Source organism: Bubalus bubalis, chromosome 7 (genome assembly GCF_019923935.1).
Source record: "Bubalus bubalis isolate 160015118507 breed Murrah chromosome 7, NDDB_SH_1, whole genome shotgun sequence".
NCBI classification, from domain to species: Eukaryota; Metazoa; Chordata; class Mammalia; order Artiodactyla; family Bovidae; genus Bubalus; species Bubalus bubalis.
In genome coordinates, this window is record NC_059163.1 from 30,721,517 (window position 1) to 30,743,560 (window position 22,044).

A 22,044-nucleotide genomic window follows, 5' to 3' on the forward strand; every position below is an offset into this window, starting at 1 on the left:
TTCCATGAATGCCATGTATCTGAATGACTCTAAAACTAAGGGGTGCAAGCAACAGTCTTGTTGCAGAATGAGCCAACTGTGCCACAATATTTGCTTAGAAGGGAAGATGATGAAGACTGGCTTGTTTGTCCCATTGTTCATACGTACAAACCCTAAATTTTTATAACAACACAATTATAATGGTTGTTAAATGGCTAACATTTAATTACTTATTAGAAACTGTCCTAAGTATTTTGTAATGCCTCATTTTTTTTCCTTCAAAACAATTCTATAAGGTAGGGGGTATTATTAACCCCATTTAACACATGAGGAAGGTGAGGCAAAGTTACCTTGGAGAAAGAAACTTGTCCAAAGTCATATATGGGGCCTTAGCCAAGCAGGACTTGAACACAAGATTTTCTGACTTCAAAATCCTGCTACCCTGCTTTACTGGTACCCCATAGAGGTAGCCGGAATTCTCAGAATCCTTCCAAGACAAAAACTAGCTTATTTAAGACAGGCTTGTTACACAACCGAGGGGAAGCACGTCAAAGGAAGAATTATCACCAGTTTAGCCAGTACTTGCTATACATGGATAAAATCGGTTCAAGCCTCAATACCAGTGTCTCAAGAAAACAGAGATCCTTCCTGAAAGGAAAATTACATGTAAAATCTTTGTTGTATTTTTTGCAGTGAAAATGCATTCAGGTATGTCTTTCTGGTTCCAAATGACCTACTCCACCAGCATCCAATTAAAACAATACATGCAAGTTTTTCCATTAGCCTCAGGTCGGTGTGGGGCTGACACCAGGGATATCTTTGTGGTCGGTGTGCTGATAAAGCCCTCATCTGGCTTTATGAACACTTCAAACCTCAAAACAGCTGGTAGTATTTTCTTTCCTCCAGAAATTCTTAACATAGAATTACTCAGAATGCCTAAAAAAGCCAGTATATAGACTTTTCCACAAGTAAAGAGACATATAAATGCATAGAAATAAATAAGTAAAAAGGAAAGTCCAAAATCCCACTATTAAATATGTCTATAATCCAGTATTTTGCACATGCGTAGTTTAGACTTCCAGAGAAGGCAATGACACCCCACTCCAGTACTCTTGCCTGGAAAATCCCACAGACCAAGGAGCCTGGTGGGCTGCAGTCCATGGGGTTGCGAAGAGTCGGACACGACTGAGCGACTTCACTTTCACTTTTCACTTTCATGCATTGGAGAAGGAAATGGCTACCCACTCCAGTGTTCTTGCCTGGAGAATCCCAGGAACTGGGGAGCCTGGTGGGCTCCCTTCAATGGGGTCACATAGAGTCGGACATGACTGAAGCGACTTGGCAGCAGCAGCAGTTTAGACTTCACCTCAAAGTCTAGGGTGTATGATTAAAAGAGGTCTTATCACCTCCTCTCCTAGGAAGAGCTCTAAGACTTGTGTAATGGTAATACACGCCTTCTGGGTTTCTCTGGGGAGCATACTTAATTGATTCTAATCATATCTATCATGTACTGTTTACTCTTTCCAAGCACTTTTTAAGTTCTGAAGTACTTCTAAACAGTGTACATCTTAACGGTAATAGGCCTTTATATCTATGGCATTCATCTTGCCTCAATCTTTAAATTTCCACTTTTTACTTGTTTCTCCTTGCTTTTAAGCATAGGGTTTATTTTAACGTGAATTGACTTTCCTTAAAAAGAGAAAAAGAAACCATACGTGCAAAGCCCAACAAGGCCCCATCTCCTCACCAGTGTCACTGACCAACCCATTTGTAGAGAGATGCTGCACTTTTTCATCTCTCAAGATGCATATAGGTCTTGTAAGACTTCTCCACCAAAATGGTAGAGAACAATGCAGATACATCACCAAAATATCTGAGAGTCACAGGACACAGCTTGCACAGGCACTGAAACTCTTTATAGGATCTTGTTGAGTTTTTAAAAATTCATAAGCATTATTCATTCTAGTCTATAATATAACCATGTTTGTTTTATTGTGACTAGTAAGTGGTTTTTCCTTAGAATCTATAGATAAAAGTGGCTATTACATGAATGTGTCCAACTTTTAATGGGCTTCCCTGATGGCTGAGTGGTTAAGAAACTGCCTGCAATGCAGGAGACCTGGGTTTGATCCATGGGTTGGGAAGATCCCCTGGAGAAGGGAATGGCAACCCACTCCAGTACTCTGGCCTGGAGAATTCCATGGACAGAGGATCCTGGTGGGCTATATAGTCCATAGGGTCGCAAAGAGTCAAACACAACTGAGCAACTAACACTTCGACTCTAACTTGCCCTACTTAAGCCCAGGTGTACAAAATCCTCAAAACACTGCTGTGCTTCTGGTGCTACAGGATCTTAGTCAAAAAAGCATGGATCGTGCACTAATTTTTATTTTAAGCGAATGTAGCTAATGTTACAACCAAGGACCACTAGGACTATTAGCATTAACTGTCTGACACAAATGTTTACTCCTCATTCTACTGTGCTGTGCTTAGTCACTCAGTCGTTTTTCACTCTGCAACCCCATAGACTGTAACCCACCAGGCTCCTCTGTCCATGGGGATTCTCTAGGCCAGAATACTGGAGTGGGTTGCCACGCCCTCCTCCAGGGGATCTTCCCAACCCAGGGATGGAACCCAGGTCTCCTGCATTGCTGGCAGATTCTTTACCATCTGAGCCACCAGAAAAGCCTCATTTGACTAAAGCAGATGTTAAAGCAACTTTACCTGAAGTGACGCTTTTTTCCCAAATGCCTTCCATATTATAAAATATGATGAATTTTATAATTCCAACGAAAAAATTCCAAGAAAAGATTCAAAGAAAAATAATTCCAAGAAAAAATTCCAAAGACCAAATTTAGCACTTTTTTTGTGATGAAGTTCTTATGCTGACTCAGGTTTAGCAAGATGGATATTTAAGTGCTAGGTTTTACAGAATCATATTCTTTACTAAGAAGTTACTTTTACATCTTTCCTAACTCTAGAATATAAATCTTCTCCAAGACCATAATATTCTTCTTTTATTTCTTTTATTCCTTCTTTCCCTTTCCTTTCGTATTTACACTGTCTAACACAGATGACGGAGAAGGCAATGGCACCCCACTCCAGTACTCTTGCCTGGAAAATCCCATGGACGGAGGAGCCTGGTGGGCTGCTGTCTATGGGGTCGCACAGAGTCAGACACGGCTGAGCGACTTCACCTTCACTTTTCACTTTCATGCATTGGAGAAGGAAACAGCAACCCACTCCAGTGTTCTTGCCTGGAGAATCCCTGGGACGGGGGAGCCTGGTGGGCTGCTGTCCATGGGGTCGCGCAGAGTCAGGCACGACTGAAGCGACTTAGCAGCAGCAGCAGCAGCAACACAGATGAACTAACTATAAAGCTCTATTTTATCACTAGGTGATTCTAGTCTGAATTTTTTTTTTAATTTCTTGCTTAAAATCATATAAAGTGAATTCATATTTGTTTATTCTGTAAGTTTAAAATAATCTACTTAGAATTTACTTAAGAAGGAGATTCCTAGTAAAATAAGGAACAGATGTTCAGAGGACTAGGTTAGTCTGGTCCTTATATCTGTCATAGAGATACAGAGAAGATCCAGAATAATATACACAAAACTATTTCTCACCTATCAGAGACGACTAAGAATAAGGTACACAAAATTTCCTTGCAAATTCTGTCACTTGAGTTAGTTTCAAAGTATTGAGCTAACGTGAATGTACGTTCACATTCCAGAGCTCCTGGTTACACCTCCTGGTTGAATCACATGGCTAAGACACCTCAGGCAAAGAGACTATAAATTCAGCTGCATGGTTTCTCAGAGGAAATAAAATAAAACCCATTTTTGAGGATCATAATACCAGGTTGAAATTTTGCATGCATGGAGCCTCCGGCTTCTTCCAAATACAAGGTAAGCATAAACACTAAGCATGATGTTCTGACCTGGGTCGGGCGGCATACACACGCAGGAAAATTGAGTATTGTAGCCCACTTTGAAGTTGGAGTTGATGGGGTAGTAATCAGCTAGCTTGATCATCTTCTTGAAAGCATCGTAGATAAAAATGAAGCTAATCAGAGAAGAAAAGCCCTCTTCAGTGAAGCGAGTGAAGTACTGAACCAGAAAGCTGGCATCGGTGGCTACTAAAATGAGACACAGAAAGGCCGACCAGAGGCCGATCCAAAGGCGAAACTCCAAATAGTCAAAATTATGGTCCCTGGAAAGAAGAAAAAAAGGTATTTAGACTCCTCCTCCATGGAACACAAATTGCAACACAAAACTACCAAACAACTGCAGAGTGATTGTTAAAAATATAAGATCACTTATAGCTACTAGATAGAAAGGTCATTCTTAATTTTATCCAGGAAGTATTACCTTTAGGATTTGGCCTAATGGCACTAGCCCAAGAAATAATTTCAGGTGTTTGAGAAAAGCACAACAAAAGTAATCGTACCATTTGAATGTAAATGACTCATTAATTTTCTTCTTGTATTGATTCTTTTATCATTATAGAGTGTCCTTTATCATTCTTTATGGTCTTTGTTTTAAAGTCTATTTTGTCTGATATGAATACTGTGACCCCTGCTTTCTTGTCATTTCTGTATGCATGAAATATCTTTCCCTATCCCCTCACTCAATCTTCTCATTCAAAATGATGATCCCTATGTAGAAAAAATAAACAGTTTGAAAGCGTAACACTGGTACCTAGCACATGTTCAATAAATGTTTTGGGAGCTTCTGGTTAAGAAAGTATTTTGTCTTCCCCAAGTCATCAAAGTCTATTGAGAAAGACAAACTGATAAACATAATCACACCGCAAAGTACTAAGTGATACCTAAAGTTCCCACCGAGTGTCACAGAAGTGGGACTAATTCAGGCTCGGCGAGGTGGTGGGGATAGATAATCTTGCAGAAAAAACTAAAAGTATTTAAGGATAAGCAAGAACTTTTGAGATAGACCAGGGAGGGTCAGGTCAGGAAGATGAAAAACAGTGCTCAAGGAGACATGTGGCATGAACTGCATGCAATGCCCCTTGTGAACTGAGTGTCACCAATACAGGGAGATGGGATCAAATGAATTTGAGTCAGCGGTAGTGAGGTGGACGAACCTAGAGCCTGTTATACAGAGTAAAGTAAATCAGAAAGAGAAAAAAAAAAATCACATATTAATGGATATATGGGGAATCTAGAAAAATAGTACCAATGAACCTATTTGCAGGGAAGGAATGGAGATGCAGAAGTAGAGAATGGATTTATGGACACAGCTGGGGAAGAAGAGGGTAGGACAAATTGAGAAAGTAATATTGACATATATATATACTATCAGGTATAAAATAGGTAACTAGTTGGAAGCTGCTATATACACAAGGAACCCAACCTGGTGCTCTGTGATGACCTAGAGGAGTGGGATGGGAGCAGGGAGGGAGTTCAAGAGGGAGAGGACATATATATATATATAAAATACACAATTATGACTGATTCCCACTGTTGTACAGCAGAAACCAACACAACACTGTAAAGCAACTGTCTTCCAATTAAAAAGTAAAAATAAACAAATGATTCAATATTTAAAAAAAGAATACAATGCCTCCATTTAAGTAGGCCATTTTTCAATACCCTTTTCACTTCTTACAAGTGAATTAGTTCAAGATTCATATTTCGGAAAACATGGGTCAAATGTTGGCATTTTACCATTTCACACTCATTATTTTACAATTATGTGGCCAGTGCATTAAAATAATTGTTTTTATCATCATTTGCAATGAAAAAAACATATTGGTAATTACATTTCTTGTATAAGAAAAAATAAATCAAGGATCATGCATGCTTAAAGCTCTATGGCTTTCCCTTTATACACTGAGTTTCTGATAACTGACAGCCACATATTTTAATGCTTCCCCAAAGACATCTTGTCAACATGTCCATTACCAACAGCCTAGTCCAGGCCACCAAGAAGCCTTTCCCTGATTCTTGTAAGAACCTCCTTACTAATATCAATGCTTGCCCTGCTCAAAGCTGTTTTCCACATCACAGCCAAAATAACCTTTTCAAATGTAAATCAAATGTCCTAGTTTAAAGGCTTTTGGTGGCTTTGCACTGCTCTTAGAATAAAAATTCAAATTCTCTTCCTAACACAATGTCTGGTACATAAAAGGGTTCCAATAAAGCTATACCTGCAGGCTACAACTTGAAAGTTGTAATGTCAGAAAGTTACTGAACTGGTTTATGAGCTATCACAGGTACCCAAGTGATGACCAATCAAAACTTCTACTGAATATTAGAATTAAAAGTTGCTTGATTTCATATGTCAACTGGACTAGGCCATGAGGTACTCAGGTATTGGGTCATACATTATTCTGGGTGTTTAAGGGTGGTTTGGGTAAGGTTAACATTTAAATCGATAGACCTGAGTAAAGCAGATTGCCTTCCATAATGAGAGTATGCTGCATCCAGTCAGTTCTTCAACTGAAAAGAACAAAAAGGCCAGCTTCCCTCAAGCAAGAGAAGACTCTCCAGCAGACAGACTGCCTTTGGACTTGATCGATAACATAGGCACTGCCTAGTTCTCCAGCAGAAGGCCTTGGAACTGGAACCTAAGTTCTCCTGGGTCTTCAGGTTGCTAGGCCACCTTGCAGGTTTTGGACTTGCCAGCCTCTAGAACTGTGTGAGCCAGTTAGTTATGATATAGATGAATATACACATCATATTGGTTCTGTTTCTCTGGAGAATCCTGATTAATCACCAAGTGGTCATATGTGCCTCACTTTATGGATGAAGATACCAAGGCCAATGGAAACTAAGCCATTTATCCAATGTCAAGGCTTTAATGGCAGAGCTGGACCAGAAACCAATTCTCTGTACTACTGGACAGGTCCTTTTAAAAATTACAGCATGGTTCTTCCTGTACAATTTATATTCAGTGTGTGGTGTGTGTGTGTGTGTTAGTTGCTCAGTCGTGTCTGACTCTTTGCGACCCCATGGACTGTAGCCCATCAGGCTTCTCTGTCCATGGAATTCTCCAGGCAAGAATACTAGAATGAGTTGCCATTTCCTGCTCCAGGGGATCTCCCTGACCCAGGGATTAACTTTGGGTCTCCCGCATTGCAGGCAGATTCTTTACCATCTGAGCTACCAGAGAAGCCCTAGCACACGAGTGAGCCTTAAAGTCACTGTCCTCTATTTCCTTCTTATCAAATCACACATATTGGAATACATTACCAAAGCAGGAGATTAGTAACACTTGGGTAGAAAGTTATCTTCTACAGATTTCCCAAAATCTTTCTAAAGACATCTTTGGCATTTCTTTACAGTTCCCTCCACATCTGGAACCCCAGTGTTGAATCCTATGCATGTCTTTCTGAGATAAGTAGACTCTAGAAAAAGCTAAATTCTAGGAGTTTACACTATAATTTACATTATCATACAATGAGTCAGAGCCTAGAAACAGTTTTATTACTTCAGACATTTTCCTTAAAACAAAGTTTTAAACAATTACCTAGTTTTGCTTTCCTAACAAGATTAAAGTTAGAACAATCCTTAACGTGTTCTAAGAATGCTAATGTTTGTGTACAGAATTGGTGTTTACAGGACAGGATAAGAAATAATCTAGTCATCAGCTAATGGTCAGGAACACTATCAGTTTGAGTACAAAGGGGAAAAATGCATGTATAAACTTGAATCTTAGGACCTAAACAGGATACCCAAACCAGCTCCTCTAAAATACTTAAATACTCCCAGAGTGTCTCTGTAAGAATAACCCAGATAAATTCACTAATACCAATCACTCCATTAGGAAAGTGATATGTTTACAGCAGCAAGAAGAAAGAGGAATAAAAGATGAGAAACTTTAAACAAGCCGATCAACAGTGATGACTACAAGAAAAGGCAATGTTAACGTCCAATAAGACTATCAGGCCCCTTGGTGCCAAGTTTAAATTGCAATTAAATTATAAAAGTTATAAGCTACAGAAAGGAAATGATAGTAGAAACCGAAGAAGCTATGGTGAGTTAGAAGGACAAAATCAGTGTACATTTTTTTGGTAATACTCAATGTTTCTAGAGATTTACACGATAGTTTTGAGCAGCAGAAACCCAAGGGTACAGGAAAAGCGAAGAACTTACCTTGGAAGCATGTTTCAGAAATCAGTCACTGACAAATATAAACTCCCTAAACTGAATGAATAAATCCAGGTACTTAATAGAAGACAATAATAATTTGAAGGCCTACAAGTAAACTGCTCAAATAATATAAGAAATAAATTAATAAATGACCAAATGACAAACAGGATAAAATCCAACTTTAATCATGAAGTTTCTATATGACTTAGACCACACTGCTTAAACTCCCTTCAGATTTTTCCCAGAAGAAAAGGAAAAGGAATCCAATTCTCTATTATTGGGATTGCTGTTGTTGTTTAGTTGCTAAATCATGTCCAACTGTTTTCCAGCTCAATGGACTGTAGCCCACCAGGCTCCTCTGTCCATGGGATTTCCCAGGCAAGAATACTAGAATGGGTTGCCTTTTCCTTCTCCAGGGGATCTTCCTGACCTAGGGATAAAACCCATGCCTCCTGAGTTGGCAGGCAAGTTCTTTACCACTGAGCCACGAGGGAAGCCCATTACTGAAATACAGTGTGTAAAAATAGTTCAAAAGAGATTGCAGAATTGGAGAAACAAAACTATGTGTGTTTTGGAAAGTTGTGAGCTATTCTTTCATTGTTACTAATTTTAAAAAGCAACAGCATATCATTCATATGCTTTTTTATGGTTTTCCAGTTGATAAGCCAAATATTAAATCCTGTATTCCAAGTCAGAGATAAATCTGTGGATTATTTGGAGTTATTGTTTGAGTCCATTTAACTCACAAAACAAGAATTTATCTATTTCTCAAAAAAAATAAAGAAGGTAAAATATGATGGGGAAAACCTGGGCAAAAGATAGTAAAACACTTTCTTTACTGAAGGATTTCTCAGATCCCTTAGTAAACTGAAGGGTAAAGTGAATTATCAATAGGGGGATATAATAAATAATTTACAGCACTTCCTAGACTTATTGGGATCACAGATTTTTCTTTTTCATTGAGAATCTAATGCAACTAGCAAATGACAAAACATACTTTGGGAAACTGGTCTACACAAATACTCTGTATCTAGACATATCAGCACTGCCGTTACCATATGTGAGCAAATGATATAGCATTGTGAATAAAAGAATAAGGTTTGCCACATAAGTGTCATATGTTACTCAGTGATGGGTTTAAAGCACAGTTTCTCAAATGTTTCTTATTGCTTTACAGCTATTTTCAAATAAATCACTTGAAACTATAAGTTTTCAATTTTGATGAAACAGAAGGGAAAATGAGAAAGGAACTTGCTTAGCAAAAGGAAATAATCTCAATCCTACAATTATCTAAAGCAAACCAGGGTGCAAACATTTTCTGTAGATTAAGGCTCTGATCACATTGTATACAATAAATCTTTCTGCAAAGGTTGCACATTTGTCCCTGTTTATAGTATGTGCTTGTTTAATCTTCCCACAAAGGCTTTCTTGTCTCACATGATGTTTTCTTAAACATATAAAAACTGTTTGACTCTTTCTATAAACTGACAGGAGCAGAATTTTTTCCAATGGTTTCCTGAGAATTATAACGGAGGAATTTCTGGTAATGATCTACAGAGAACATAACTCTACTTAACATCTGAAGCTTTAAATGCTTGGAAGACCTTTCATTTTTGCCCTCAACCCAGTTTTCAAAACCCTCATTTTAAATTCTCATTCCCTCCTCTCTCGTGATCACTTTTGACAGCATACATGGCTTCTCTTTTTTTTCTTTTAGCAATTTTTATCCCTCTAAGTTGATTTTTTAAGATTTCATTTATCTATTTATTAGTTATCTATGACTGCACTGTGTCTTCATTGCTGTGCAAGGGCCTTCTCCGGTTGTGGAGCACAGGCTCCAGGCACACGGGCTTAGTGGCTCCAAGGCATGTGGGATCTTCCTAGACTACGGATCTAACTCATGTACCCTGTGTTGGCAGGCAGAGTCTTAACCACTGGAACACCAGGGAAGTCCCCACACAATTTCAAAGCCTCCTATTTGAGTCCTTAAGTCTACGAGGCATTAAGTGGGTAATAACATTTCTAACATTAAAATCCTAAAACTGTATAATGGTAGAAGTATATGGAAATTCCAACAAGGAATGCTAGCAAGCCATATGAAGTTCTGATGGAAATTCCAACAAGGAATGCTAGCAAGCCATATGAAGTTCTGCGATCTATCTGTGTACTGAGATCTGCCAGTAAAGGCAGTTCTCAATCAGAGGTATCAAGTTCATTAGAAAGAAGCTGGAATTCCCAATTTGGTTTTGAAGCCATTTGTGTGCTAATGTGGCTATTTAGATAATTTGGTTAATTCAATTTTCCCCATCTTAAAATGATCCATCAATTTTTTAAAAAAATACTGATACCACAACTGCCAAGCCCATTAGTAATGTCTAGTGATTCCACAGAGGTTTAGGTTCTGGAGTCAGAAAGCAGGGATTCAAATCGCCACCCTGCAACAACTGGCTGATGCAACCTTCAGCAATTTATTACCCACTCTGTGCCTGCTTTTTCATCGATAAAATAGGATATAGTCCCTACTTCACAGGACTGCTACAAGAAATAAATGAGGGAGTACATGTAATGCAGTTAGGACAATACTTGGAACACGGCCAAGCACTCAATAAATGTTAGCTGTTACCCAGTTGATTCTAGAAATCCATCATTGGTTAAGAACACAGGAATGGGATTTAGGAGCAGTGGACCACGGGAGCACCCGGCCTCTTCCACAGACAAGCTATGTCACCTTGAACAAGTCACTTCACTTCTCTAGTGTCAGTCACGATCATAGCAGGAAATAGAAGGCAACCTCAGATGGGATTCTGAGGAAAACTTTTAAGATGTGAACTATTTACAGAGGAATGAGTAACAAAAATGGCAAGGTTCTCAGGGACTAGAGATGTCAGGAAGCCATTTCTACCCTCATCCCCCGCCCTCCACAACAGCTTAGAAAGGCTAAGGAAAGAAGAGTCACCAGAGCCTGGTGAGGGCAGAGCCAGGGTCGGGGAGCCACCGGATGGAACAAGCCACTGCCAGACTGCCCGGGAGAGCAGTGACCGAGCGCGGTGGGGGAAGCAGACACGCCCTGACCTCCCTGCTTTCCTGTGCTCCTGAGGCTCTGCTTTAGCCAAACCCAACAGGAAGCCAGAGGGCAGAGGAGCCTGCGTGCTGGGGTCCACCAGGGTCAGCCTCCAGAGGCACAAAGCAGGACAATGAGGCAGAGAAGAACGGGGGTGGAGGAGAGGCAATGCGACAGAGGGACCTCCACTGAATCAAATGTTAGCACCTGCCAGGTGACTTAATCTCTGAGGGCCTCTCAATCTCCAGATGCTAAAATTTCCAAATTCCACTTAACTACTATTCTGTGCAGGCTTCCCTGGTGGCTCAGACAGTAAAGAATCCACCTGCAATGCAGGAGACCTGGGTTTGATCCCTGGGTCACGAAGATCCTCTGGAGAAGGGAATGGCAACCCACTCCGGTATTCTCACCTGTAGAATCCCATGGACAGAGAAGCCTGGTGGGCTACGGTCCATGGGGTTGCAAAGAGTCAGATGCGACTGAGGAACTTTCAGTTCACTATTCTGTGCTCTATATAGACTGTGAATGTTCTACAACTCAACAACTCTAATTTATAATTTGATATTTATATACATACTTGCTGAAATTAAATAGAAGCCTCTCAAAAACGAGAACAGGTCCTGTGCTGCTCAAAATAGTGAGTGGTTGACCAGCAAAGAGGCAAAAGATGGCTCCAGAGACAGCGGTGCCCAGGAAACTCTCCAGCACACCCTAATAGAAAGAAAACAGAGGTGTTAATAGAAACATGCCTTATTTCATGTGTGATGTCACTAGGGGACTTAAACCACATGAGTATGCTATTTTGAGGGCTGTCACAAACATATCAAACAAATGTAAATAATATTGATTTTTACCAATATGGATATCACCTTCTATTTCACACACATATGATTTAGCCATTCCTGCCTATTCCAAGGGTTGAACTGCTCCTAAGTACCATAATTACTGTAATGACTCGTGGTTGACTACAGAAGGCAAAGGAGGACTCCAATACTCTTTAAAAAAATATTAATTGACGTTTCCATACATAAAATCACACTATACAATCCCATCAAGTGTGTAGAAGTGACTTAGTATTTCCGGTGTTTGTTCTCTCTGTGGTTACTTTCAGTATTTGTTTTAGCTGAATTTCACTTTGCACACAGCAGGTACTTATAACTAGCTACGTTTTATGCACAATAGCTATTTTCTATAAAGGAAAGCTTTTTAAGAGGAAAGGAGAGCAAAGAGAATAGAAGAAAATGATTTGCCCTCTATCCTGCAGTCTCTAAGATATCAATTCCAAAAAATATTCTACTGCATATTCATTGTCCAGTGTAAATGTACACAAGAGCTGCAAATTACTTTCTCTCTAGAGGTAATAAATGTGTGGGGACATAAGTAACTAAACCTTTGTGTCCACATCGCCCTGTAGATGTATCTCTGAGAATCAACCCATTACTGCCCCTTGGCATAATAAGAACAAAGGATTATAAATATACATATATACATACACATATATATAATATCATATAATCATATAATGCATACATATAATGTATTATAAAGAAATTGGTCTTTTAAAATTGATTTACAGAACTTTAAGTGCTATCCCCACTAAAAAGCCATCCCAGGAGACTCTTACTATGATGATTACTTGAAATATTTTTTTATGTGGCTTTAGAGCTAGTAATATTCTCTTAAGAATGACATTAACAATAGTACATCCTTCTCTTTTAAGGGTAGGGTTCAACTGGGAAAACACAAAAATCCTTTAGCACAGCACTATGTAATAATGAGGTTGGGGTGGAGATGGCATAAAAAAGCAAGAGTTGACAAGTAAAAAGACTAGTTCCTCACACAGTGTGCAGACACATTCTAAATACCTCAGTACACCTACTTTTGCCCAAGATGTTTAGGTCTGAAGTCTGGCAGGTGAGTGTTTCAAGAGTACCCTATTTACATAAACTCTATTGCATGGCCGAAGGGTACCATCTTGTTATTTACAGCCTTTGCACACATAATCACTGTATCCAGCTCATTCTTCCTAGGGGAGCAGCAACCAGAATGATAAGCAAAGCCAGGAGAACCAGGATGCATTTATGCAGAGAAAAGAGAAAAAGGTTCCCCAGTGCCCACTAAATAGTATCAGTCTTGATCTCTTATCCCTGAAGATATGGAGTTTCAGGGGGTTAAATAATATGCACAAATCCATGCTCACTGTGGCACAAGTCTTTGGACTATGGTTACCTGCCCAACTACTACTGCATCCTTGGCAAAGGGAAAAGGTACACATGCAGCTGGGATTTTCTCAGACTTGCACTTTTTTTTTTTCTCTCTTGTGCATTGACACCGGGCTTTTTATGTCTCTGTCATTTATCTTTGTGTGTGCGTGTGCCTTATTTTAGTGTGTGTGACATGAAAGAGTAGGGCCTGGAAGGCTCCTCATGACAGGACAAGCCATGCTCCGGGCACAGGTGACAGGCAAAGTGTCACTGCATTGTTCTCTCTCAAGTATGGATGAGTGACGATTTCTCATCACTACTGCAGGATCAAACTAAAGCACACAGCCTGGGTGTAAGAGAGACCACAGTGAAAAAAGGAGGAGTATGAGATTAAGAATACTCTATTTGATTTGATGGGCTTCCCGGGTGGCTCAGCAGCAAAGAATCTGCCTGCCAACGTGGGAGATGCAGGTTTGATCTCTGGGTCTGGAAGGTCCTCTGGAGGAGGAAATGGCTACCGACTCCAGTATTCTTGCCAGGAAAATCCCATGGACACAGGAGCCTGGCAGGCTACAGTCCATAGGGCTGTGAAAGAGTTAAACATGACTCAGTAACTAAATAACAACAACAACAAATTTGATTTCATGTAGCTATTAACCTCTGTGAGAGGCAAGAGCAAGGTCTCCAGCATCATCTGTATTTCTCTTCCCCCCATCATGCTACACACCATTCCCTAAATGCTCTCCAGGCACCCAGGAAATACTAAAGGAATCTAAGAAGACGCCCAAATCACACACTTGGTCCCGCTTATCAAAGGCCAACAGCCATGACTGCTCATCCAATAAAGATAACAACTAATCTCTTCCCGAAAACAGCTTTGATTTATGGAAAGTCATGTGATCGTTAAAAAGGTAAGATTATTTTTATTTCAGTACTTGATCCTTTGCTAAGTGCTACAGTTTCCATTTGTTGCTCAAAATTTTAAAACAGAGACAGATGATTTATTATACACATTACACTGGAAACTTGATTAAACTCAGAGGTGTTTCCAGTGTTTCTGAGAAAAGAACTATTTTCACCACATTTTGACATGCTGCTCTTGACAATATAAAAATTTTAAAAAATAATCTCATGCAATGAATAACTTTAACTAGAATTTAAAGCAATTTATAAAGTGAACTATCAAAAAAGCCCTTTTTTGATTTATTATAGTCAGTGTTCATGAATATAAAGAGGAAATAATGTGTGGATGTGTGCATTTTTAATAGCTATGGCTCATAAAACCACTTCTAAATCTGATTCCCCACAGAGGAACATACTCCCTAGCAATTCATGAGAATGTAATGTACATGGCTGAACTCTGAGGGGTGCAGAATCAGGTGCAGCAAAGCACTCCAGCTACATTTTGATTCGGTTTTTATTTTATTCCATTTCCGATCAGATGATACCCACCGCATAACAGAGGAAGGAGCTAACAACTTGCCCTTGGAAAACAGAGACTGGACTCTATTCTGCCACCAAAGAGCTGATGACCTTGGGAACGTCACTTAACCTTTGTCAATTTCAGTTTCTTCATGTAGGAGAAAAACATCGAGGCATAGTACACATACTGTACAGTATAAAAATGGACTCTGGAGTCAGATCACCTCAAGCTGACATCCAGACTGTATATGATTTACTCTGTAATGACTTAAACAAGTTACTTAACCTCTCTGTGCCTTGTACCGTGAACATCAGATTAGATAATATGTCTAATGTTTATCACAGTCATTGACAGATGTGCTTTTGATGAACAGTATAGTCTAAAGGAGATCAGTCCTGGGTGTTCTTTGGAAGGAATGATGCTAAAGCTGAAACTCCAGTACTTTGGCCACTTCATGTGAAGAGTTGACTTATTGGAAAAGACTCCGATGCTGGGAGGGATTGGGGGCAGGAGAAGAAGGGGACAACAGAGGATGAGATGGCTAGATGGCATCACTGACTCGATGGATGTGAGTCTGAGTGAACTCTGGGAGTTGGTGATGGGACAGGGAGGCCTGGCATGCTGCGATTCATGGGTTCACAAAGCATTGGACACGACTGAGCGACTGAAGTGAACTGAACTGAACATATACATCAGTCCCTCATGCTGGGAAAGATGGAAGGTAGAAGGAGAAGAGGCCATCAGAGGATGAGACGGCCAGATGGCATCACCGATGCAATGGATATGAAGTTGGGTAAACTTCAGGAGAAGGTGAGGGACAGAGAGGCCTGTCATGCTATAGTCCGTGGGGTTGCAAAGAGCTGGACACAACGCGGTGACTGAACAACAACAACATACATAATGAATCTACTCAGATAAGGAAGAGGCTGAACGAGGTCTCTTCCAAGGTCTCCTCCAGGTGGCTCAGCACAAAGAGCAGGTCCTGGAGTCAGGGATACGGGAGTTTAATCTCAGCTCCACTACTTATGAACGTCTCTAAATCCTAATTTTCTCCTCTGTAAAATCAATGGCTATTTCACAGGATAATTACTTGGACTGAATATGATAATACCATACAAAAAGCTAAGAATAAAGTAGAGAGACGATAAGATGCTGGTTTTCTTTTCTTCCTGCTTCCCGTCTCCTTCTTCCCAGTCTGTCTCAGTTACTTCTCTCTCCTTCAACAGAGGAAGGACATGGTGCGTGACAGTCAATAGGAGTGACAGGAAAAGATGAAGATTATTCCTCAGACGAAAAGAGGGCAAGAGCCTCTAGATTCTCAGTGTTTCCCAGGGTTAGGTGTGCTGTTCAGTCATGTCCAATTCTGTGATCCCATGCACTATAGCCCTCCAGGCTCCTCTGTCCGTGGCATTTTACAGGCAAGAATACTGGAGTGAGCTGTCATGGCCTACTCCAGGGCATCTTCCCAGGGATCACACTCAGGTCTCTGTGTCGCCTACATTGGCAAGTGGATTCTTGACCACTAGGGCCACCAGGAATCCAAAGAAGCCTTAGACGGCAATGTTACAGCCACTGATTTGGGTGCTTCTTTTCATTCCTTGTAGTATCACACACACGGAATCAGCCATAATAAAACAAAATGGTTTATTTCCCTTTATAGAAATGAAGTAAAAATCCACATGTAAAGCAACTGGTGAACATTGTTTTGCTCACATGAGGGTATAACATTAAACCAAAGATATTCCTTGTTTTATAGAAGGGCCAAGAAAGTCAACTGAAGTCTCAGAAAGATCAAGCATAAAAGAAATTTGAGGAAGGGAGGTTCAAGAGGGAGGGAACATATGTATACCTATGGCCGATTCATGTTGATGTACGACAGAAACCAACACAATACAGTAAAGCAATTATCCTCTAATTACAAATAAATAAGCTTTAAAAAGTGATAAGAACATGAAAAACAGGAGGAAATCTCACCATAGGAGCAAGATTCTTTAGAAAAAAAGTCCAACCACAATTGGTAGCACCAGCATTTTGTCTGTGAGCTACTTGTGATAAGTCAAGGCCATCACACCTGTCATGGCTAACACAAAGCAAATGCATTCAAGATGATAAAACATTCAACATTTGTGCTGTCAACTTTGACTTTATTGCAATTGAGTACATTTAATATCTTCATATAACACTAAAGAATGACCTTTGTTGTTTTATGTCCTTTTTATTAAGAAATGTATTACTTGGATTAATAATTAACCCCAAACTGCCTTAAAATACAAAAGATTTTCTATCTCTTTGACAATTATCAACCAAGTAAAACGAGAAAAGAATATTTAGGGGGCAATAAATGCTAAAATATTCACCAACATTATTGTTAGATTTCAAGACCTAAAAAAAAAAATGTCTACTAAGCATAAAAAGAAATTTCAGCCTGTATTGGGTTGTAATCTATTGAAACTGTGTAGAAGGTTGATCAATAAAATTAAACTTCTCTAGCATTTGAATCTGAAATTTAGCTAAGAAAAATGATGCAGCCTAATGACTTTTAAACATGGCCACTGGAAATAAGCAAACAAACCTGAATTACCTGCAGATCAAACCCCCAACATAAAGCCACAAGATCAAACATAAGTGATGAGATGATGCAAGTACCTAAATCAAATTTGAGTCACATGAAAAGTATCTTGGAGGGTTGTTTTTGTTTGTTTTGTTTTCTGTTTTTTAGGGAAAAAAAATACTGAATTTTTATTTCTACTTTGGGCTTCCTATGTGGCAGTGCATGAGTACAGGAGACACATGTGGGAAAGATTCCCTGGAGAAGGAGAAGGAAATGGCAACCCACTCCAGTATTCCTGCCTGGAGAATCCCATGGACAGAGGAGCCTGACGGGCTTTTGCAGGGGGTTGCAAAAGAGTCAGACACGACTGAGCGACTAAACACATCTTCACTTTGAACACCTAACTCAAGATATCCAAAGATGAGGTCCCAGGAATCCATAGGTTTCCAAAGTTCCCAAACTGATTTTTATATGGTCCAAATTTGAGGTGCACCCATTCAGGCAATCTTCCTTCTTCTATCAAAATAAGGACTACCTGCTAGCTTGGTTAATGACCAGCAGTTACACAGACCATTCATCTACACTAGGAAGGAAGACTGGATATACAACCCTCATTTTTTACTTCACCTGTGTAGCTACAGACTATAAATCAATGATTTCTCTCCTGACAGATCACAGCTGCCAAATCCTTAGTGGGCCATCTCTGCCTAAAAGTGCTTTGTCGTCATAAACAGGATTTCTGTTTACACTGCCCAGCAGGAACAGAAAAAAGGAGGCAAGACTTGAAAAACAAATTATCTCTCTGCTTGAAGAAAAGTATGAGCCAAAATCTCTACTAAAGAGCTCCAGTTCCAAGTCCAATAGAATGGATAGCAAGAAAGAGAGGCTTTACAATATTGTTTTGTTTGAAGAGCTGTGAATATGTATCTAGATCCTCTGAAGTGTCCAAACATCAAATACCAGTATAATCTTACACAAAAATTAAGTCCAGATGGATGAGAATGTAAATGAAAACATAAAAGAACTAAGATATGTGGGTAAATATTTTTCTAATCTTGGGGTGGGGAAACTGCTCTAAATATATCATGAATATAAGAAACTATAAAAGACTAAAGATTTTGACTACATAAGAATTGAGATCTTTACAGCAAAAGAAATCAAATATGGTTAAAAGATACATAGCAGATCTAGGAAAAATACATGTGTGATATTTCTGACAAGCAAAGGGAAAATATCCCCTATTATACAAAGAATTCTTATAAGTCAATGAGAAAAAAAGAGTGCCCCAAAGAGAAATATCCCAAGTGTACAAATACAAAGACACATAAGTAAGCAATAAGTATGGAAGGATATTACCTCTCACTAAAAATCAAAGAAATGTAAATGGAATAAAAATGAGCCGTCATTTTTAAGCCACAGAATGACAAAAATGAGAACATGAGACAAATTCTGTTTTTGCAAGAAAGTGAGCAAGCCAGCTCTCTTGTCCATTACTGGTAGAAGTTTAAATCAGTATACCTTTGTGAAGTGTAACCTGAAATCAATATCAAAAATAAAATAAGTATATACTGCAATCACATTCTGCTAAAAATTTAGCTAAAGAGGTAATGACAAAGAAGGAAAGTGGAGTTAAGCACCAAGATTGTTTACAAATGAAAAGACTGAAAAAAACTAAAAGTCCACTAATAGAGAATTTATTAAGTAAATTATAGCACATACACCATGTGTATAAAGAAATGCAGCCATTAAAAATGCTGTGTTCAAGACCCATTTTGAAGTGGAAAGACTTTCTTGAAATGCTAGTTACATATATGATTGCATATATGATCTCATTTACAGAAAATCCTACACAGTGACCTGTTTATACAAACATTACAAGACCCAGAAAGATATTCATGAACAGGTTAATAATGGTTATTCCTGGGTCATGGATTTAAGGGCAAAACGATCTTCTATGCAGTGTTTCTGTACTAATGCTTAATTTTATCTTATTCAAAACAAAGCTATTTCAAAATGATTTCAAGCTAAACATACTGTTTAGAATTTAGCATTGTCTGGGATCTTCACCGCTGCTCAAATGACCATCATTTTCTGACCACCAAGAAAATAGAGTTGACAAAGGTCATTTACATGGAAAAAACAGCCAAATAGGTTTCTGCTAAATGGAATTTGGTAAAACAAAAAAACAAACTTCAATCAAACAGGTTTCATTCAAAACTTATACATGAAATGAAGCAAATTGTCTAAAGTTAAAGTTTCTTCCAGGGAAAAGGAATGACCAACATACCCTGGAGGCAAGTAAACAGTGCGGTGCCCTTTACTTTGTAACTGAATACACATTTATTGTTTTCTTACCAACACAACCTAAGTGGATCATTCCAACAGACAACCCTGCCCAAACTGGAATATGTTTGTTGCAGATTAACATGTCACCTTCTATTTCCACTTCAAGGAAGAAACGCACTTTGGTACCAAAATGTAACATTCAGGGAAGATGAAATTATTATCTAGTCTTCATGCAGTAAAGTAATTATCAGTTGCTTTAATCCTGCTGTTACAAATTGCGCATGATGCTTTGTAAAGAAGTGTCTATCTTATTGAGGAATATCATATATGAGTAAGAAATGATACATTTCCAACTTAAGCAGATTGATCGAATATTCTCAGCACAGCAGTATGTTAAAATAAAGCCTCAAAGTTGGAGATGCCAAATTTATATTTATAAATGTTCCTTATTATGAAACAAGTTCCCTTAAAATGTGCTCTGTTAGGCTCCATAAATATCACAAAATTCAACAAATTCTAAAATCCTAAAAATCTTACCGTCTTCTTTTACTAAAAGGTTTGTGAAAATAGGATTATATTTATTCCTGAAAAAAATTTAAATGACTTTCTTCACTCAGTCTTCACTCTAGACTGTGCTCAGTCATTCACAACCAACAACAGTCAATTTAAATTAAAGCCCTTCTCTGTGTTCCATAAAGCTAAGGACAGCTTTTAAATAACAAAGACTTGACACAAAGTATCAAAACAGTTTTCCTTATATCAGTATCTTACCCACAGACTAACCTATTCATAAATATTTGTTAAATCGACATTTAACAATTTAATTAATAGAACAGTGTACACGCTTGGCAACCAAGAGTATAAATCTAATGCAATGAGTTCACATGCATGGTCATAAGAGACTTTAGTTGCAGGAAGGACATGTTTTTAGGATAGTGAAGATAAAAACCCCTATTTTTACTTAACAGTATGGCAGAGCTCAGTGGTAAAGAATCCAACTGCCAATGCAGGAGACGCGAATTCAGTCCCTGGGGTCAGGAAGATCCCCTGGAGGAAGAAATTGCAACGCACTTCAGTATTCTTGCCTGGAAAATGCTATGGACACAGGAGCCAGGCAGGCTACAGTTCATGGGTTGCAAAGAGTCGGACATGACTGAGCATGCATCCTCATGGCAAGGGGAGAGCTTCAGATTGTAAAGCTCTCAGACTGTAAAGAATTTGCCTACAAATTCTGGTGGCTCAGATTGTAAAGAATTTGCCTACAATGCAGAATACATGGGTTGGATCCCTGGGCTGGGAAGATTCCCTAGAGAAAGAAATGGCTATCCACTCCAGTATTCTTGCCTAGAGAATTCCATGAATAGAAGAGCCTAATGGGCTACAGTCCAGGGGGTCACAAAGTGTCAGACATGACGGAGGGACTAACACACTTTCACTTCATGGCAAGGGGAATAGAGCATCATTACAGTGGAGCTTACTGAAAAGGGCAATAAGAGCACTGCATATTCTTGGACCTCAGAAAGCCAATGCTCTAATACTTTGTTGCTTAAGAACAGGAAACAAGCCAGGGCTAGATCCCAGAAGACTGTAAGATCAACTCTTGGCAAAGCAGTTCAGTTACTCCCAGAAGCCCAGGCTAAACTTTAACTGCCTACCCTTAAGGAATCCACGCACACCCACTCTGGAAGCTTCAGAGTCCTCTCAGAGAAGCATGATGGCTCAAATGTATGTGGCAAGTTGGAGAATTCATGCAGCTATCTATGCTGCCATTCTAATTTGATTATGTCTGGAGAGAATTCCAGAAAAACATCTGCTTCTGCTTTCCTGACTACACCAAAGCCTTTGACTGTGTGAAAGTGAAAGCAAAAGTCGCTCAGTCCTGTCCAACTCTTTGCAACCCCATGGATTATACAGTCCATAGAATTCTCTAGGCCAGAATACTGGAGTGGGTAGCCTTTCCCTTCTCCAGGGCATCTTTCCAACCCAGGGATCGAACCCAAGTATCCCATATTACAGGTGGATTCTTTACCAGCTGAGCCACAGGGGATCACAACAAACTGTGGACAATTCTTAAAGAGATGGGAATGAGGCCACCTGACCTGCCTCCTGAGAAACCTGTATGCAGGTCAAGAAGCAGCAGTTAGAACTGGACATGGAACAACAGAATGGTTCCAAATTGGGAAATGAGTATGTCAAGGCTGTATATTGTCACCCTGCTTATTTAATTTATATGCAGAGTATATCATGCGAAATGCCAGGCTGGATGAAGCATAAGCTGGAATCAAGATTACCGGGAGAAATATCAATAACCTCAGATATGCAGATGATACAACCCGTAGAAAGCGAAGAAGAACTAAAGAGCCTCTTGATAAAAGTGAATGAGGAGAGTAAAAAAGTTAGCTTAAAACTCAACATTCAGAAAACTAA

At 39.3% G+C, this 22,044-nt stretch overlaps 1 protein-coding gene across 8 annotated transcripts in view; it reads right to left on the reverse strand.

Moving 5' to 3' along the window:
• SLC4A4 (solute carrier family 4 member 4) overlaps window positions 1–22,044 on the reverse strand; it is a 363,718-nt gene that overhangs the window by 72,148 nt on the left and 269,526 nt on the right. For all 8 annotated transcript variants that reach the window (XM_044945800.2, XM_044945799.2, XM_044945801.2 and 5 more), the window contains 2 exons: window positions 11,731–11,864; window positions 3,920–4,191 (listed from right to left, as the gene is read on the reverse strand). In XM_044945800.2, the coding sequence (XP_044801735.2) occupies window positions 3,920–4,191; window positions 11,731–11,864 (406 nt within the window). The remainder of the gene's footprint in view (window positions 1–3,919; window positions 4,192–11,730; window positions 11,865–22,044) is intronic.